The 15,459-nt window shown below is 37.3% G+C and overlaps 1 protein-coding gene across 1 annotated transcript in view; it reads left to right on the forward strand.

Annotated features, from left to right (window-relative positions):
- The window catches only part of LOC135470664 (HEAT repeat-containing protein 1-like), a 49,326-nt gene that overhangs the window by 11,378 nt on the left and 22,489 nt on the right, over window positions 1–15,459 (forward strand). Inside the window, 15 exon segments of the mRNA XM_064749699.1 lie at window positions 17–102; window positions 767–954; window positions 2,047–2,127; window positions 3,952–4,073; window positions 4,757–4,930; window positions 5,427–5,598; window positions 6,929–7,080; window positions 8,677–8,866; window positions 9,418–9,599; window positions 9,815–10,003; window positions 10,790–11,020; window positions 12,080–12,211; window positions 13,111–13,205; window positions 14,443–14,601; window positions 15,153–15,256. Of these exon segments, the coding sequence (XP_064605769.1) occupies window positions 17–102; window positions 767–954; window positions 2,047–2,127; window positions 3,952–4,073; window positions 4,757–4,930; window positions 5,427–5,598; window positions 6,929–7,080; window positions 8,677–8,866; window positions 9,418–9,599; window positions 9,815–10,003; window positions 10,790–11,020; window positions 12,080–12,211; window positions 13,111–13,205; window positions 14,443–14,601; window positions 15,153–15,256 (2,257 nt within the window).

Consider the following 15,459-nt stretch of genomic DNA (forward strand, 5'->3'; position numbering starts at 1 on the left):
AATATTTGATTTACAGAGGCTGTGGGATCTTGTCTCGGACAAACAGAAGTTACTGGCCAGTTTGGTGAACATAGTGGACAGAGAAGATAAAAAACATTCAAGGTTGGATATATACATGTGTACATGTCTTCGATGAAAGACATTTCTGATTTGCTCTTTTTTTTCTTTACTTTTTGCTAAAATAACTGTTAAAAACAAAATTACCTTGAGTTTATATGTAGAACGGTATCTCGTTGAAACGTATCTTTCATTTAAAAGATAAACTGTTGATTATATGTCCTACATGTGGGAAAGTTGATCAGTTGTTTATCAAAGACTGGTGGTTTTCTCCTGCCACTGGGATTTCCTCCCACCTGTGGAACGGATAGCTGTGCAATCAAGCATTCTTTGAAAGCCACTTGTTGCTCACCAATATGGTGTGCTAATCTGTATATCATTGAAGAGTCCTCCACCCATAACACATCTCGCCGTCATGTAAGCAAAAGAATAGCTGTGAACAACAGTCAAATAAATCATACAAGATGTACAGAAATTGAGAAACATCAAGAACGCTGTGACTTTAGACATTTCCTCCGGGGAAATCCAATTGAATGTATTTAATATCCATCCATGGCATAGTTTAAACTTACTGTTTAATTTTTGTTGTATTTTATTTAAGCTTATTTTCAGTTGAATCTGTAAAAAATGTTTAGATTTAGTTTTCATTTAAGTTTGGAATCAGGTTTTATACAAATTGACAAATAAGTTGCTTGTATGATCTACCTAGGAATAATGGCTGTCAAGCCATGGCGGTCCTTTGTTCCTGTGATGAGAGCATGATGTCAGATGTTTTCAAGGCTGTGTATCCCTACCTCCTACTGCGTAATCAAGATGGTGCTGATGTTGCCATGGTGACGGCCATTTTACAGTCCAGTATGGCAAAGAAACACAAGATACTAAAAAAGACTAGTGAAGGTAAGGCAAAGAGGCTTAAGATGACTTCACCTTGACCAATAAAACAGAAACTGTGTGTCAGAAAATATGTTGTTACTGTAATTCTTCAACCTTTTTGCATCTTTTCAAGGTGTCAATTCAAGCATTTTATGAAGGCTTTATTCCGTATTGACTGATAAAATTCTACTTTATGTGAAGCCCTGAAATTGGTCAATCCAACCAATATAGTTTTGACTAAAAAAAATGTGCATAAATTGCACTGAAAGATGCTCTTTCATTTGTGAAAAGGTAAAGGAATTAGGGTAGATTCCTCGTGTGGTGTGGTACTGGCTTACTCCTGTACTATGATGCAGTTTTGGTTTCCTGTAGGCTGTTACATTAATATTCTGTCCTCAGCTGAGATGCAGTACTGGTTTCCTCTCAGTTGGTTTGCTAATGTGTGGAGGCTGGGTTACTGTTTTTCCCCAAGCTGAATTGTAGTACAGGTTTCGTCCCAAACGGTTTCACCATGTGTGGAGGCTGGGTTTACTGTTTTCACCCAAGCTGAATTGCAGTACAGGTTTCCTCCCAAACGGTTTCACCATATGTGGAGGCTGGGTTACTGGTTTCTCCAAAGCTGAAGAGCAGTATGGTTTTCCATAAGTTGATTTGCAATAATATATATTATTTTAGACGTTTAATTGAAAGAGTGATTATCACCCCTGATCAAGTGATTGTCTGTTTGTATATTTCAGAATAATGTTTTGTTTCCTGCATTAGATTTTCTTATGTCTGTCTTTGCACTACTTTTGTTTAATACACGTTAAAAAACGTGTGTATGTAAGGAAAGCATATTAAACTTATTCCATAGGATGGTTTTTATGGGTCTGTTGCTGAGAATTGCCAGAGACCCATAATAGAGGCATGAAAAAACGTGAATCAAATTGCAGCAAGTAATTTCACCGAAGTGCGCCATGTCATTGGGCTTAACGGAGAAGACTGTTATGGTAAAATATTAACTTTCTTTCGTGAGGTTTTCTTCATTGTTTTGTTGGGATTCATGTGTTATGATTACGCATTGGATACAAATTTTTATTATGTTTTGAGTCATGCTTTCATTTATTGTTTGTGTAGTTTTGAATGTGGAAAATTATCAGACGGTGGGTAAGCCATTTGACCTCAACCTCAGTGCTACAGATAAGGGGGCGTGCAGGGGTAAATGCACTTAAAATTATATGATAGACTTCTGAAGTTAAAACAGAGCATACTAAATACACATGATGAATTTGTGTGTATGCCTAAATTCCTGGAAGCTATAGCGTATATGTGAGATTCAGATCTGTCCTGTCAAAATCGAAAGTAGATCTCCAAAGTAGTTTATGTGCACGACGCCCTGCACGACGCGTTAGTTTTTTAGAAAGGTAACAGCAAAGGTTCAAGTACCACTACCCGCAGTCATTGAGAATGACTGCTATGATATTTGAATTTGTTGACATTCTCTAGTGTTTGCAATGAAGAAGATGTAGCTAGGACTAAAACAACTGTCATCAGCAAGTTCTGCTTCTGTACTGCATTAAATCATCCTAATATCGCTCACAGTGTAGGTTTTAAATCTACAATTGTGATATGTTAATGTGTCATCGAGGGTCCAGTTTCCAACGTGTACAAGTATCAGTGATTTCTGAGGAGAGAACGCAATGAAATACAATAATCACAAGAACAGCTAGTGTTCAGAAACACTGAAGATTTATACTATATACTGCAATAAATAATCACAAATAATAAATTTTTCTCTTCTAAAGTAGGCCTACATTTGGATTTAGCATAACAAGTGTATCATGTATTGACCTCTAAACGGCAGTTCATGATTAAAGAAATTTTTGGCATTCGGCAAGTTACCATAGAATGAAGTAAAACTGCAACCTTAGCTATCAAAATAAATGGAAAGGTAAAGTTGTCAGTGAGTGAGTTATTGGAATAAACCCAGTAGGCCTACAGGTTGAGGTGTAATAATTAAATGTAGGCCTATGAGCGTCATTCAGATTCATTCCTCGTGAGGTAGAGTTTATTCTAGAATGCTATGACAAGTCATAATTCTGGCAGTGGACATGTACATCCATATACTTGTAGTCTTATATGTAACTACAAGACTCCCTGTACCTGTAGGTCTATGTAGGCCTATACATGTATGCACACGTATGTCTTTGATCTTACCAACCCCCTTCGCTCAATCAGCTTCAGTCTTTCCAGGTGTATTGCTGGGGACTCAAAATAGTTAAGTGTTGAGTATTTTCAAAAAATGTTTACTGCTGTAAGCTTACCCAGTACTCTCTCTCTTAGAAAAGAAGGGAGTTTCTCACTACCTCTGAGAATTATCTGTAGCATTGCTTGACCCAGTGGGTTACTGCCCAATAGTTGATCTTCCTAATTGTGCGTGAATTCAACAAACTTATGGAACAAAGTTTTTTCATTGTCCGTTATCTGATAAATTGTGGAATGAACTGTTAATTATGTTTGCTGCATGTAATAAACATTTGGATAAAATCCTGAAAAGATCGCAGAAATGGTTGACAGATTGTACATGTATTTTTACGTGCCTTTGCCATATTTGTACTGCTGAGATACAACCATACAATGTAAGGACCAAAACATGTATTGCATGACAATGTGTTCCCTTGATCTGTTGCCACATACGGCGGTGGTACAGATAATGAAGATTTTCATGCTCGTACTAACTGTACAAAATAGAAATGGTAATGACATAATTGCAAAATAAAATTCGGGAACGTCTACAATCTTATAGCATATCATAATATGACGTTCTTGTGCAAATGCATTCTCTTTAAAATCATGTCTTAATGTGGTGAGGCCTGGTCCTCCATTACAGACAGAATAACTGATAGGACCTTTGTGGGTGGAGAACACCAAAGAATTGTACTACTTGGTCATTTTAGTTACAGGAAAACTAAAAATAGAAGACGAGCAATAGACCCATTTCATAGCCCTTTGGTTCTAGTTATACGTTTATGTCTGTTGTAGTATGGTTGGCTGAATCCGCAGAATGGGAGACCAACCAATCAGTGGATCAGTTAAACATCATAATGGTCCAGTCAGTAATTAAACAAGTTTGCTCGATGAAAGGAGATGACAAGGAAAATATGGTTGGTATTTCATGTTTTCACATTATTCAGAATCTTAATAAGTTAAGGTTGTTTTATATATTTTTTAAATATTCATTTATGTACATGCATTTCTTTCATTCCCATGAGCTACATAATCTTAATTAAAAATATTAAATTATTCCCCATTAGTTTTCACAATACTGTAAATTTTTTAGAGGAAGTCCAATAATGGAGAGAAAGTTAAGGAAAATTTCTGGGATTGATTTTTGGCCTGGCATTGGATTGCTTTTTGTTTAGACTTGTTAATCCATCGGCATTATTACGTGTTGTTTCTTTTGGTATGTGAATCCATTGTCAAGAAACCTTGCTTTAAATTGTAATTTGGTCAGGTTCACTCACCCATCCTTTTGTGTGTTCATTATCATTTTTGTTTTCTTTTGATATATTCATTCAAATTCACCTTATTCATTTCTGATTTGCTATGTGAACCCATATTCATAAAAACTTATGTTTTTACTAGAATATACCCAAAGCGTACCATGAATGAAGATTATGTAAATTAGGAAGTAAGTACTGGTATATACAATGTAGAGGTTTCTAGCAAGCTGTCTTGCAAGTCTTTGCTATACTGAGTTGACCTTTTCCAAAAAAGCATGATTCGTCAAACTATACTGTAGTTGTGAACCGAGGATCATTCCTTGTTGCTTTTTGTCTGTCGCTAGGTGGAGTTATTGGGATCATCTACAAAGATCCGCTGTACCAGACAGAGGTCAAGCCAAGCCCTGACAGCTTTAGTCCTGGACAGCCTGATGCATAAAGAGAAGTCTCAACTCCTGATGATGTCTAAGTTAGCAGTCGCTCAAACAGCATTGTTAAGGGACCTCTGCATTGCTCGAGTAAGTGAATAATAATAATGATTAGTATATTGGCTCTGTAGAGTATTCTCCCTTAGAATAACTCTTCTCTAAGGGAGTCAGAAATCATAAGGCTGCAAGACCAATCCTGTGACAATAATGGTGCATGATGTCACATTATTGGCTAGATTTCCTCATAATCACGTGGGCCCTACTATTTCTGTGGTCTGTTTCACAATGGGCTAAAGCTTAGGTGAAAATTTGCAACACGGCAAATATGCTGTGCAGATATGTATGTCCGATGTTTGAAAAATACAGCAGTAACTTTCTTGTCTGGTTTACACCTCTCCCATTATAGAAAATATAAATGTCCTTGCATTAAAAGTCCTTAAATATCAATGAAATAAGTAAGAGAACTAATTTTTCATGAACTAATCACTTGGCTGTATTATTTAAGTTTAGGAAAAATAAAATCAAACTATATATATTTCCTGAGCCTAGTTGTAAAATGAGCCACCTTGTGATCTTTTATCTGTAGAAATTATCTGGAAAAGTGAAGAATATTTCTAGTACACCACCAAACCTTGAAACTGCTGTACAGTGGGTTGGGTTGTGCCTGAGGAAACAGAAACCCTTATCTGTGTACCTGCGTGGTGGATGGCTGTACAACCTTGTTAATCATTTACTCTTACCTGACAAATTGATTAAAGGTGAGATCAAATTTTACCTACGGTTCTGTTGTGACAAAACCACAGTGTTTTGATTAAGGCTATTCAGTTTTGTAGCAGTCCAATTCATCATCAGAATGGTGAGCAAGAAACATTGCCTAAAGATTTTTTTATAGGATTAGTTTCCAGATTTATTATTTATTCATAATTAGATGGCCTTTTATGTATTGTGACGTTGAGATATCAATGTTTAAAAACAAGGACACATAAGGGATATATGATGTTCAAATTTGATAGTTTTTGAGGCTAATTTTATGCATATTATCTGTTAACACACATCACCAATATATGTGATAGACACTCAGGTTTACAAGCTGACTGAGCTTCATCAGTGTGTCCCATACCAGAAAATTAACCATTACCAAGAGGAGCCCATACAGAGCCATACACGCCAATGACCTCCTTACTATATACACCCACTTAAACTTTGCAATCAAACATAAGATAAAAAACATTACAGAAACTGTCAAAAGTTTCCTTATTCCTTATTTTTGCGAAATCCCAGACCACCTTGACATGTGACAGTCTTACTTTTCACTCCGTTCTCGCTGAGGGCAGTGGATGGATCCACCACATCCGATGTCCCACCACCCCTTCAAGGGACAAGTTTTCTGTTCATCCATTGTGACGTCATAGCATCATAGAACAATGGGGAACTTGTAAAACTCCTTCCTGCCTGTATCAAGACGATCCATTTATCGGTGAATGTGTGCTTATAAAACATATATGAAGTACACACGTACTGCAAAGTCACAGATGAAAACGATGGGTTCTACTGTCAATTGGACAGTCTGTGGACCTCGTCCTTGAGTCTCCCATTATCGGTGTACATGAAGTCATAAAACATACGTGACATACACACGTAGTACAACGTCACAGGAGAAAACGATACATTCTACTGTCATTTGGACCGGTGTGTAGCTTGTTCTCGAGTCCCATTGAATATTTGCAACCAATGTGTTCCACATCCATTTGACCTACTTGCAACAATATTGGAAATAATGGTCAAATGCATATTCTTGATTGACAGTTGGGAAGGGTCTATTGATGTTACAGAGAGATTGAACATAAAGAGCCGTTAGCGAGCCATTCAGGCAGTGAGGAGGTTGTGTCTTGAAGTTGCACGTGATCAAAATCATCTCACTATTGGGCTATTGTCATTTGTTACATAGTATCGTTATAGGTGGACAGTTAGGTGTATAATAAAATGATATATTCATACGAAAAGAGTTCAATAATTGAAGTATAAAAAATTGTTAAGTAATATGATGAGATGATATCACTTAAATACCAGTTTTGTTTGTGTTTTCAGCCAGTTTTTGGCATCTCAGAGGGGAGGATGCCTTGTGTGACGCGAGCCTGAAGGTGTTTACGGCAGTATTTGACCTGTTGCTGGACATTGCTGCCAAAGAGCCTGGCTCGGACATTGGTGCCTTTAGATCTCTGTTAATGTACTTCCTGCAGGTGTGGCCTTTCATCATGTTCATAGACAGCTAGATCATCATGTTCATAGACAGCTAGATCATCATGTTCATACACAGCTAGATCATCATTTTCGTACACATCTAGATCATCATGTTCATGCACATCTCGATCATCATGTTGATACATGGCTAGATCATCATGTCTATACACAGCTAGATCATGTTCATACACAGCAAGGTCATCATGTTCATACACAGCTAGATCATGTTCATTCTCAACTAGATCATGTTCACCCACAGCTAGACCATCATGTCCATTACACTGCTAGATATCATATCCATACACAGCTACCGTAGATCATGTTGATACACAACTAGATCATCATGTTCATACAAAGCTAGATCATCATGTTCATACACAGCTAGATCATCATGTTCAAACACAACCAGATCATCATGTTCATACACAGATAATCATGTTCATAGCTAGATTATCATGTCCATGCATAGCTAGATCATCATATTCATACACAGCTAGATCACCATGTTCATATACAGCTAGATCATCATGTTCAGATAGATTATCTTATTGAACTAAATCAGGGAGTGGGTCGTGGCTTGCCTGTAAATCAATAGGACACATGAGGTGTGGGTTCAAACCTGCCGTTGGATAGTGAATTTGTACCTTTCACTGCTCTCCACTGCTTGTAGGGCCCTAGGTTGTTCAAAACTGTTAGAACACTTAATATCACATTTAACTTTTAATTAAGTCTTTAAGTTTGTACCTAGCCCAAAAATAATTGCATAATAGTATATTAAGAATGTATTAATTCTGCTGCTGTTATACTTTAGACTTTGGTCAGCTGTATTGGCTGCTGAAATTGGCTTAAATCTTGTACGAAATTTGACTAAATACCAGTATTAGCTAAAATGCTTTCGAACAACCGGGCCCTGTTGGTACTAAGTGATGGATGGCAGCTGTGAGGCCATTAGCACTGTCCAGTGTTTGTTGAAGACCACTTGTCTTCCACCAGTATGGTGTACACATCTCTATTCATCACATGTGATTAAGTTCATCAGTAACGTGACAGTGGTAGATGGTTTATGACAGACACTCAGTTATCCTTCACCCCTACAGCTGGCATTGTAAAAGTGAAAAATTCTTGAATATCGTGTTGAAATAAGATTGAAATAAATAAAAATAAATGAAATCCTCTGGTTCGTTTTGGCCATTTTTGGAGAAACACTGGTTCTGCAGCCATCTGCAGGCAGAGACTAGTCCAGCTTGGGTTATACATGTAACTACATGTATATCCTCTTCCTGACCTCCTCTCCATTTCTACATGGGAAGATCTGCCGGCGAAAACCCATTTAGCTCTCACCATAACGCTGGCTGCCATCGTATAAGAGAAATATTCTTGAGTACGACATAAAACACCAATCAAATAAATAAATAAATAAATTAACTGTCTTGGGTTAGCCTTGTGGGATTGGCTGAATACAGTGTCGGTACGCTGTGAGTGTACCCAATAAACCATTTTACTGTTGTCCAAAAGAAATAATGCTGACAGTAACATTAAATAACAGCAGTAAACTGAATATATATGACTTTAGTTTATGTTGTTGTCCTTGGCAGACACATTTCTCTGATCCTGTCACGTTAATGAAGTTCCTGGGCATGCTCTGGTGTTCTCACGCCAGTGATCAGGATGTTGCCATGGCGCTGAACCTTCGTCTCCAGGTGAGAGCGTTACACATCGGCCGGGTCCAGTTAGCACACCTGAGCCAGGAGAGCTTAACGAGTTTGACCCATTCGGCCTGTCCAGGTAAGACATAAGTTATAATGTGAAAATTCTGGAAGACTGTAATTCTTAGTATGTGGGAACTCAAATATAGCAATAGTCTAATCCATATGAAGACATGGTATTCATTTAATTTGTTAAAACTGGAGAAAGGACGATTCAAAAATCAGAAATTCTGTTTACGTTGCGTGTAGTGAAATCTGTGGAAAGTGTCTTATTTCTGGTTTTTGTGTTCCTACTGTGTGCCGTCCGTGACCAATCATGTCACAGAGTGATTTCTTGGCTACTTCTGGTACAGCTGCGTGTATAACTCTAAAGGTGTTACAAGTATTTTATAAAGGGAGGTAATCTAAATGTAACTCAAGCTCATGTATTCTGGTTTTTCCAATTCGTTAACCTGACTGCAGTGGTATGATAAATTAGAAATTCTCTAAATAGCAGTCAACTAAATAAATTAAAGAGTTCTGAACTGATTCTGTTTTTACCTGTATAGTTAAAACAAGCGTGAGAGAAAACTTTTTGTTTTGGTTATCATTGATAAGACCTGTTAACACAAACATTATCATTGCTTTCAGTTTTTTTGCCCTTGTTTGTGGGTCTGAGCAGCCCCGTAGCTGTAGTACGAGAGATGTGTGTGAAGTGTCTGACGGTGATTCACAACACCTGTGATAAATCCAGCACACCTTATCTACCTGTAATCAAGAAAATTGTCAGGTGTCGGGAAGAGATTGAAGCTGATCAAACCTTTATTCTTCAGGTAAAGAAATATTCAGTATTTTTGATATACATATTTTCAGGAGAAGTGATAAGAATTCAAAACTCACACACAAAGCTTCTTGACTGATTTTCATGCAAATTTAAGCGTTTGGTAAAATTCAACTTTCTGCAGAAAATACAAGTACAGGATAAGTATAAAATGGAGGAATTTGTTTCACAAAAACTCACTGATTTTTGGTGTGTCTTTCCCTTCAGGCTTTAAAATTGGCCTTTGGAAAACTCGTAGACAGCCCGGAAACTCCGTCGAAAAGAAAGAGATCTGGATCCAAAAAAGCTGCTGTGAAATCAGCTTTGAGTGATCTTGTGGAAACCATTATCAATGAGAATATACCTGTTTATGTGGCTGCATCTTTACTGCAGAGTCTGAGTCTCCATAACAACGAGGTACATTGGTCATTGACTTTTAATTTAGGTACACACTACGTAAATAGTTTCTTGTGATAATTTAAAAGTAATATTTCAAGTGAAATTTGACCTACATATATATTTTTACACGTACATGTATATATTCAGCGTGTAAAGTATTTAAATGTGGCATTTTTTCAGCGAAGTTAATAAGCTTAAATGGCTATTTTTAAGTGTTTATTACCAATTTATTCCAAATAAAGAAAAATTTTTATGGTTTTGGTGGAATAAATTGGGCAATATATCTTAGCGAAAATCTTTGATAAATGGAGCAGTGTGAAAGCTGACCTTTGTAGAATCCTAGAAACACTTGATGAACTACATGTAGACCTGTCATCGTTACATGTGTTCATTTTTAAATCTCCTCGGTAAAAAGTGTTTTGAAAGTTGCTAGATTGTCGATGCATTTTGAAAGCTGTAGAGAACTGTAAGTGAACGTGGGACGATGATGAGAGGTAGAATTAAAATGGAATGAAACTTGTTAGTTTCCACAGTCATCCATGTTTTCCAAAAACATCATAATGTCAGCATTAGGTTTCTTTTTTTTTTTCGGGCAACTAATGGCAACAAGATATATTTTTACATGTAACCTGTTTTCAGTGAGACGCATTAAATATCTATTAGTTTAACAGTGTTTGAAATTTTATACAGAGTGGTAGTTCTCGGCAGCTTTGTGTGATTGCAGATCAATGAATTTGCTTGAAGAGAATATATTCATTTTTTTTTTCACATTCATCTCCATTTCTGTTCTTGTAACATTTGCAGGAAATGGTTACAGGGTTACTTCCCTTGTTGATAAGACTTTTGTCACTTCCTGTGGCAGAGGTTACTGCTGATCATGTGACTGCCCTCCACCTCCTGTTGGCTCGCTTCGGTCCTGAAACAGGTCATGTGATAACAGCTGACAGTGAGAGTCTGTCTGCCCTGTTAAGAGCTTTGAAATCTCCGCTCAGATGTGAGGGCTTTGTGTCCGTTCAGGAATTCACTCTCAAACAGGTATGTATTGTGTCACAGAATCCAGTGTTTCACTAACCATTCTTTTGATAATGATAGTTGCCATTCCATTGACATGTAAGCAGTTATAACATGACACTGCAGAAATATTAAACACGTATAACCAGTGCGAGGGATTTCCGATTTGCCTCTTTGTAATGGTATTGTTTATGATTGCCATTGGTCAGCTGTATGTTTTTCAAACGGTGGATTTTTTTTTGAGCAGCTGACTAATGCTGTAGTTTGTTTATTAAGAGTTTATCAGGTACCCAGTGAATCCTCCCTGAGCCCTGCTTTTCTTTCTATCTCCATTAATCCTGAATATTGTTCTGTAAATGCAAAATTCTTAAGTGGATTAAAAAACATCATATGTAAAAACATTGTTGCTGTTAATGTTTGTTCCTCAGCATCCTTAAACTGGAAACTTGAGGTCAGCTGGGAGACTTTACTGGTCAAGTTGTCTAACATGCTGTCCTTAAGGTTGGCATTGAGCAATCAGAATGAAGCATTGTGTTCAATGATCGCTCCAGCCCGTGGACTTCTGGCACTTAGCCAGGAGATTTATCTGGTGTCTTGTGAAGTGTTGGTTTTGGTTTGTGCATCCGTAAACCTTGGGCCCATTTCACAAAATGCAGCTAGTGAGTTAAGCAGATAGCTACCATGATGAGATAATACCTACAGTACTGTTGGCTGTGGAAGTTATTTAGATGTGATTCGAGGTGCACTTTATGATATGGTCTCAGACGGTGGTGATGTAAGACAAATATTCTGCATTGTGGTAGACATTATGGCTGAAAAACATGTATTGTTGATGTGATTTTTTACCATCATCATCATTGCTTGTTTCATACTGAGTCAAATCCACAGAACGCGCAGCATTCGAGGGATCTGATGAGACAAAGGTGTTTAAGTCTGTTCTGCCCAAGACATACCTGCCTGTGTGTTGCGTAAGACACTTGATGTTGTTTGAAAGGTCATCTCTATTAAATATGTTTATTTGCACACGACCCGCAACTAACAGTAGAGTAGAATGAAGTACAGTGTACTGTTCTATATTTTCAGATAACAAAGAAGTTTTATGACAGCATTGTGGATGGTGACAGTAAATTGAAGATATTGTCCTGTCTGTTGGACATTCTGGTGAAGGCGGAGTCTGTTGCCATAGCTACTCTAGTCAGGAAAATTCTCAAACATGTAAGTGTTATTGATTTTTATTTTCTGATAGCTTAGATAGAGTTTCCTAAACTCTGCAGCTTAGGTCATGCTTAAATACTTGTAAATCAGCCATACCTAAACTTCAGCTAAGGCTAGGCATAGCCTGCACTTGTCACCCTTTCACATGAGCCAATCAGAATTGATTGTCTATCCCTATAAAACAGAAAAAGTTTTTCCTCCAAATTCTGGTTGTCATAACTGAAGCCAAGTGTTCAATAAGTTTAAGTGGGTTTCAAATGAGTGTCAAATTCTGGTTGTCATGACTGAAGCCAAGTGTTCAATAAGTGGGTCAATAAATGGGTATGAAATGAGTGCACAGATAATGTTTGTCTGGGTTTATGGATGTTTTGTGGTTTTTAGTGTCCTTGGCATGATATTTCAGTGGTGGCAGCACTTTGGCAACATGAGCTAAAGTCTGGAAATCACTACTGAACAAAAGCATGGAAATACACTGCAAATCGCACTTCTAACTCATTCTCTTCAAATAAAAAGCATTACAATGGAATCCAATTACTGAACAGTGATTCTACCTAAGACTGTGTCAAGCCTAGTAGCCTGGGTCATAAGATGAAAAAGAAATTGTGGTTTTTGAATTGCCACAGTTTGGTTTCTTCTAGTTGGTTTTAAAAAAAATATTTTTGTTTGATTTGGATTTTTTGGATTTTCACATTATTGTTTATGCTGTTTCCTTGATGATTTATTTGTTCTTATCCTTGATAAACCAAAGCAGCGTAAAGCCTCAATCGTTCAATCGTTGAAAAATTTGTGGAAATACTCCATGGGTGGAAATGTATACAAGATCAAACAGATTATATTTAAATGCAAATAAATAATTCGGACTTCTGGAGATGTTGTCAGATTGGTTTTTACTGTTGTAGGTGAGCTTGGAGGCAGGTCACATTTCCGCAGAACTCAGCTCCGTTCTCAAGTCTGTAGGTGCAGTGTCATTTAAAGATGTCAAAAAGCTGAGAACGTAAGTGAAACTGCTAATTGAGACCCTTTAAAGTTCCAAACGTTCAAAATCTACAAATGGTTTTACTCTTTATATTGATCTAGCTTTCTCTCCGGACATGCTTGGGAAGGTCTGCCAGCAACCTGTGGATGATCATGGGTTCCCCCCAGGTTCTGTTGGAGAAGTAAAATATTTTTCAGTATGGCATAAAACACCAATGAAATAAATAAATAAACCTTTAGCTCAGGAAAATACAGTTACAGTTTGCATGTATGACTAATTTGATATGACAGTTATTTGTTTGTTTCTTTGTTTACTTTGTTAACAAATTAAGATCCTCTGAGGTTTTGGGAATCCTTTATAAGGAATTTTTGAGGATAACATTAAACAATCAAAGCTAAGAGAACAAATTTCCTTTCATCAAAACAGAATGTCTGTTCTTGTTTAGGTACTATTTTAGTGTATATGGTGCATCAGTTTACAGAGGGAATTGCAATAATTGGGCTTTCCAATTTTGCATCATGAAGGTTTTTGATTTTGAGCTGTAAACAAATGCGTTATGACCACAATTTGTCTACCAATGAACTGTACCATTAATTCTGTGAATGATAACCAGAAATAATTCTAACAGAATTACCAAAATCTGACTCTGGGATAACCCTCAACCATGGATTGATAATTAACCTTGCGATGTTATGCATTAATCAAATAATGAGTTGTCCAAGGTGAAGTGAGGAGTGATGAATAATAAATCTAGATATACTTTTTGAGAATTTATCGGAAAAGTGACCCATGAATGAAGGTCGGACACAGAAATGATCAACATCCTCTACATACTGATGACCGAGTCACTGTGAAGACGACAACCGAGGCCTCCATTGCCGAGGTGGCTGGCATGCAATTACCCAAGAGCCTCTTACCAACACAGTCGCTGTGAGTTCAAGTCTAGCTCATGCTGGCTTCCTCTCTGGCCAACCTCCAGATGGTTGTGTACTTCCAGAGGGCAGTTTCCTCCAACCATAATGCTGGTCACCGTTGTATTAGTGAAATATTCTTGAGTATTGCTTAAAACACCGATCAAACCAGACAACAACCAGATTCTGTAAGACAGATTCACTGAGATATATGAATGGAAAAAAAGCAACCAAAATGCAACAGCTGCTATATAAATATATCAAAGATTGCAATTCCCTGTATATCTCTATATGCTTTTCATTATTTCTTTAGTATTAAATCTCACCTATTATGTTGATTACAGCAAAACATCTTCACAGGCAGCAGAACAACCAGTGTCTGTGCCTGAACTAGAGAACTCTCATTGGCAGAGAATCACACAAGTCCTGGAAGTTGTACAGGGGAAAAAAAAGATTAACAACGCACAGAAATTAGTGCCAGTGTTTTTCAAGTTAATAGCAAGGTAAGTCATGGTTACATGGTGATACTGTTTGTTACATGTTTGTTTGAATGTGTTTTTCAATGCTGTCTGCAATATTTAACCTTTGGTGGGTAAACTGGAAATTTAGCTAAACTGGAAATATCTTTAGATTGTATCAGAGGTTGCCAAAGGCAGCTGTAGGCCATGTCAGCTGAAAGTCTTCCAGTGCGTTTTGAGGGATGCAACCATCCATGTGATATATGGGGGACTTGTCTTGGCGATGCTTGTCTTACATACATTTTAGCTCTGTTTCACCAACTTCACCAATAATACTGCCGTCACATTGCATGTGTTTGAATATTGTTAATATTGTAAAATGGGCGAAGGTAGTACAGAAGTGCAGGATTGTTAAAGAAAACCTTATATGCTGGTACACTGTTAAGATATACTGACCAGTAATCAGAGTTTTGATGTAAATAAAAAAAGAAATAGGTTGGAACTTCTGTACTAAGGGTGTAAGTTTGCAGTAGTGTACAGAAGAATTCCACGTGTAAGAAGGCCTGAAAAGGAAACACTTTTTTTTGCTTTAACAGAATAATGGAGCTGGAGGAAGATGGATCAGGAGAATACCTTAAGCAGGTGCTACTGAGCTGTATTTACAATGTGACAGCCAGGCACATCAGCAAGTTAGAGAGTGGTAAGTTAGTTATTACTGTCATGCAGATCTGTAATGCTTGAAGGATTTAGTTTGTGGGTCACACTTGGATTTGAACTTAAATCTTCACATCCTATGTCTAGCCGAAATTCCTTGTACATGTATAAGCACTGGAAAGCTGCTCCCACGTAACTCTTCCCCAGTTAAATCGCTCCTCTCTCCCAGTAGGCTTCCATTGTTTGGTA

The sequence above is a fragment of the Liolophura sinensis genome, chromosome 7, assembly GCF_032854445.1.
Source record: "Liolophura sinensis isolate JHLJ2023 chromosome 7, CUHK_Ljap_v2, whole genome shotgun sequence".
NCBI classification, from domain to species: Eukaryota; Metazoa; Mollusca; class Polyplacophora; order Chitonida; family Chitonidae; genus Liolophura; species Liolophura sinensis.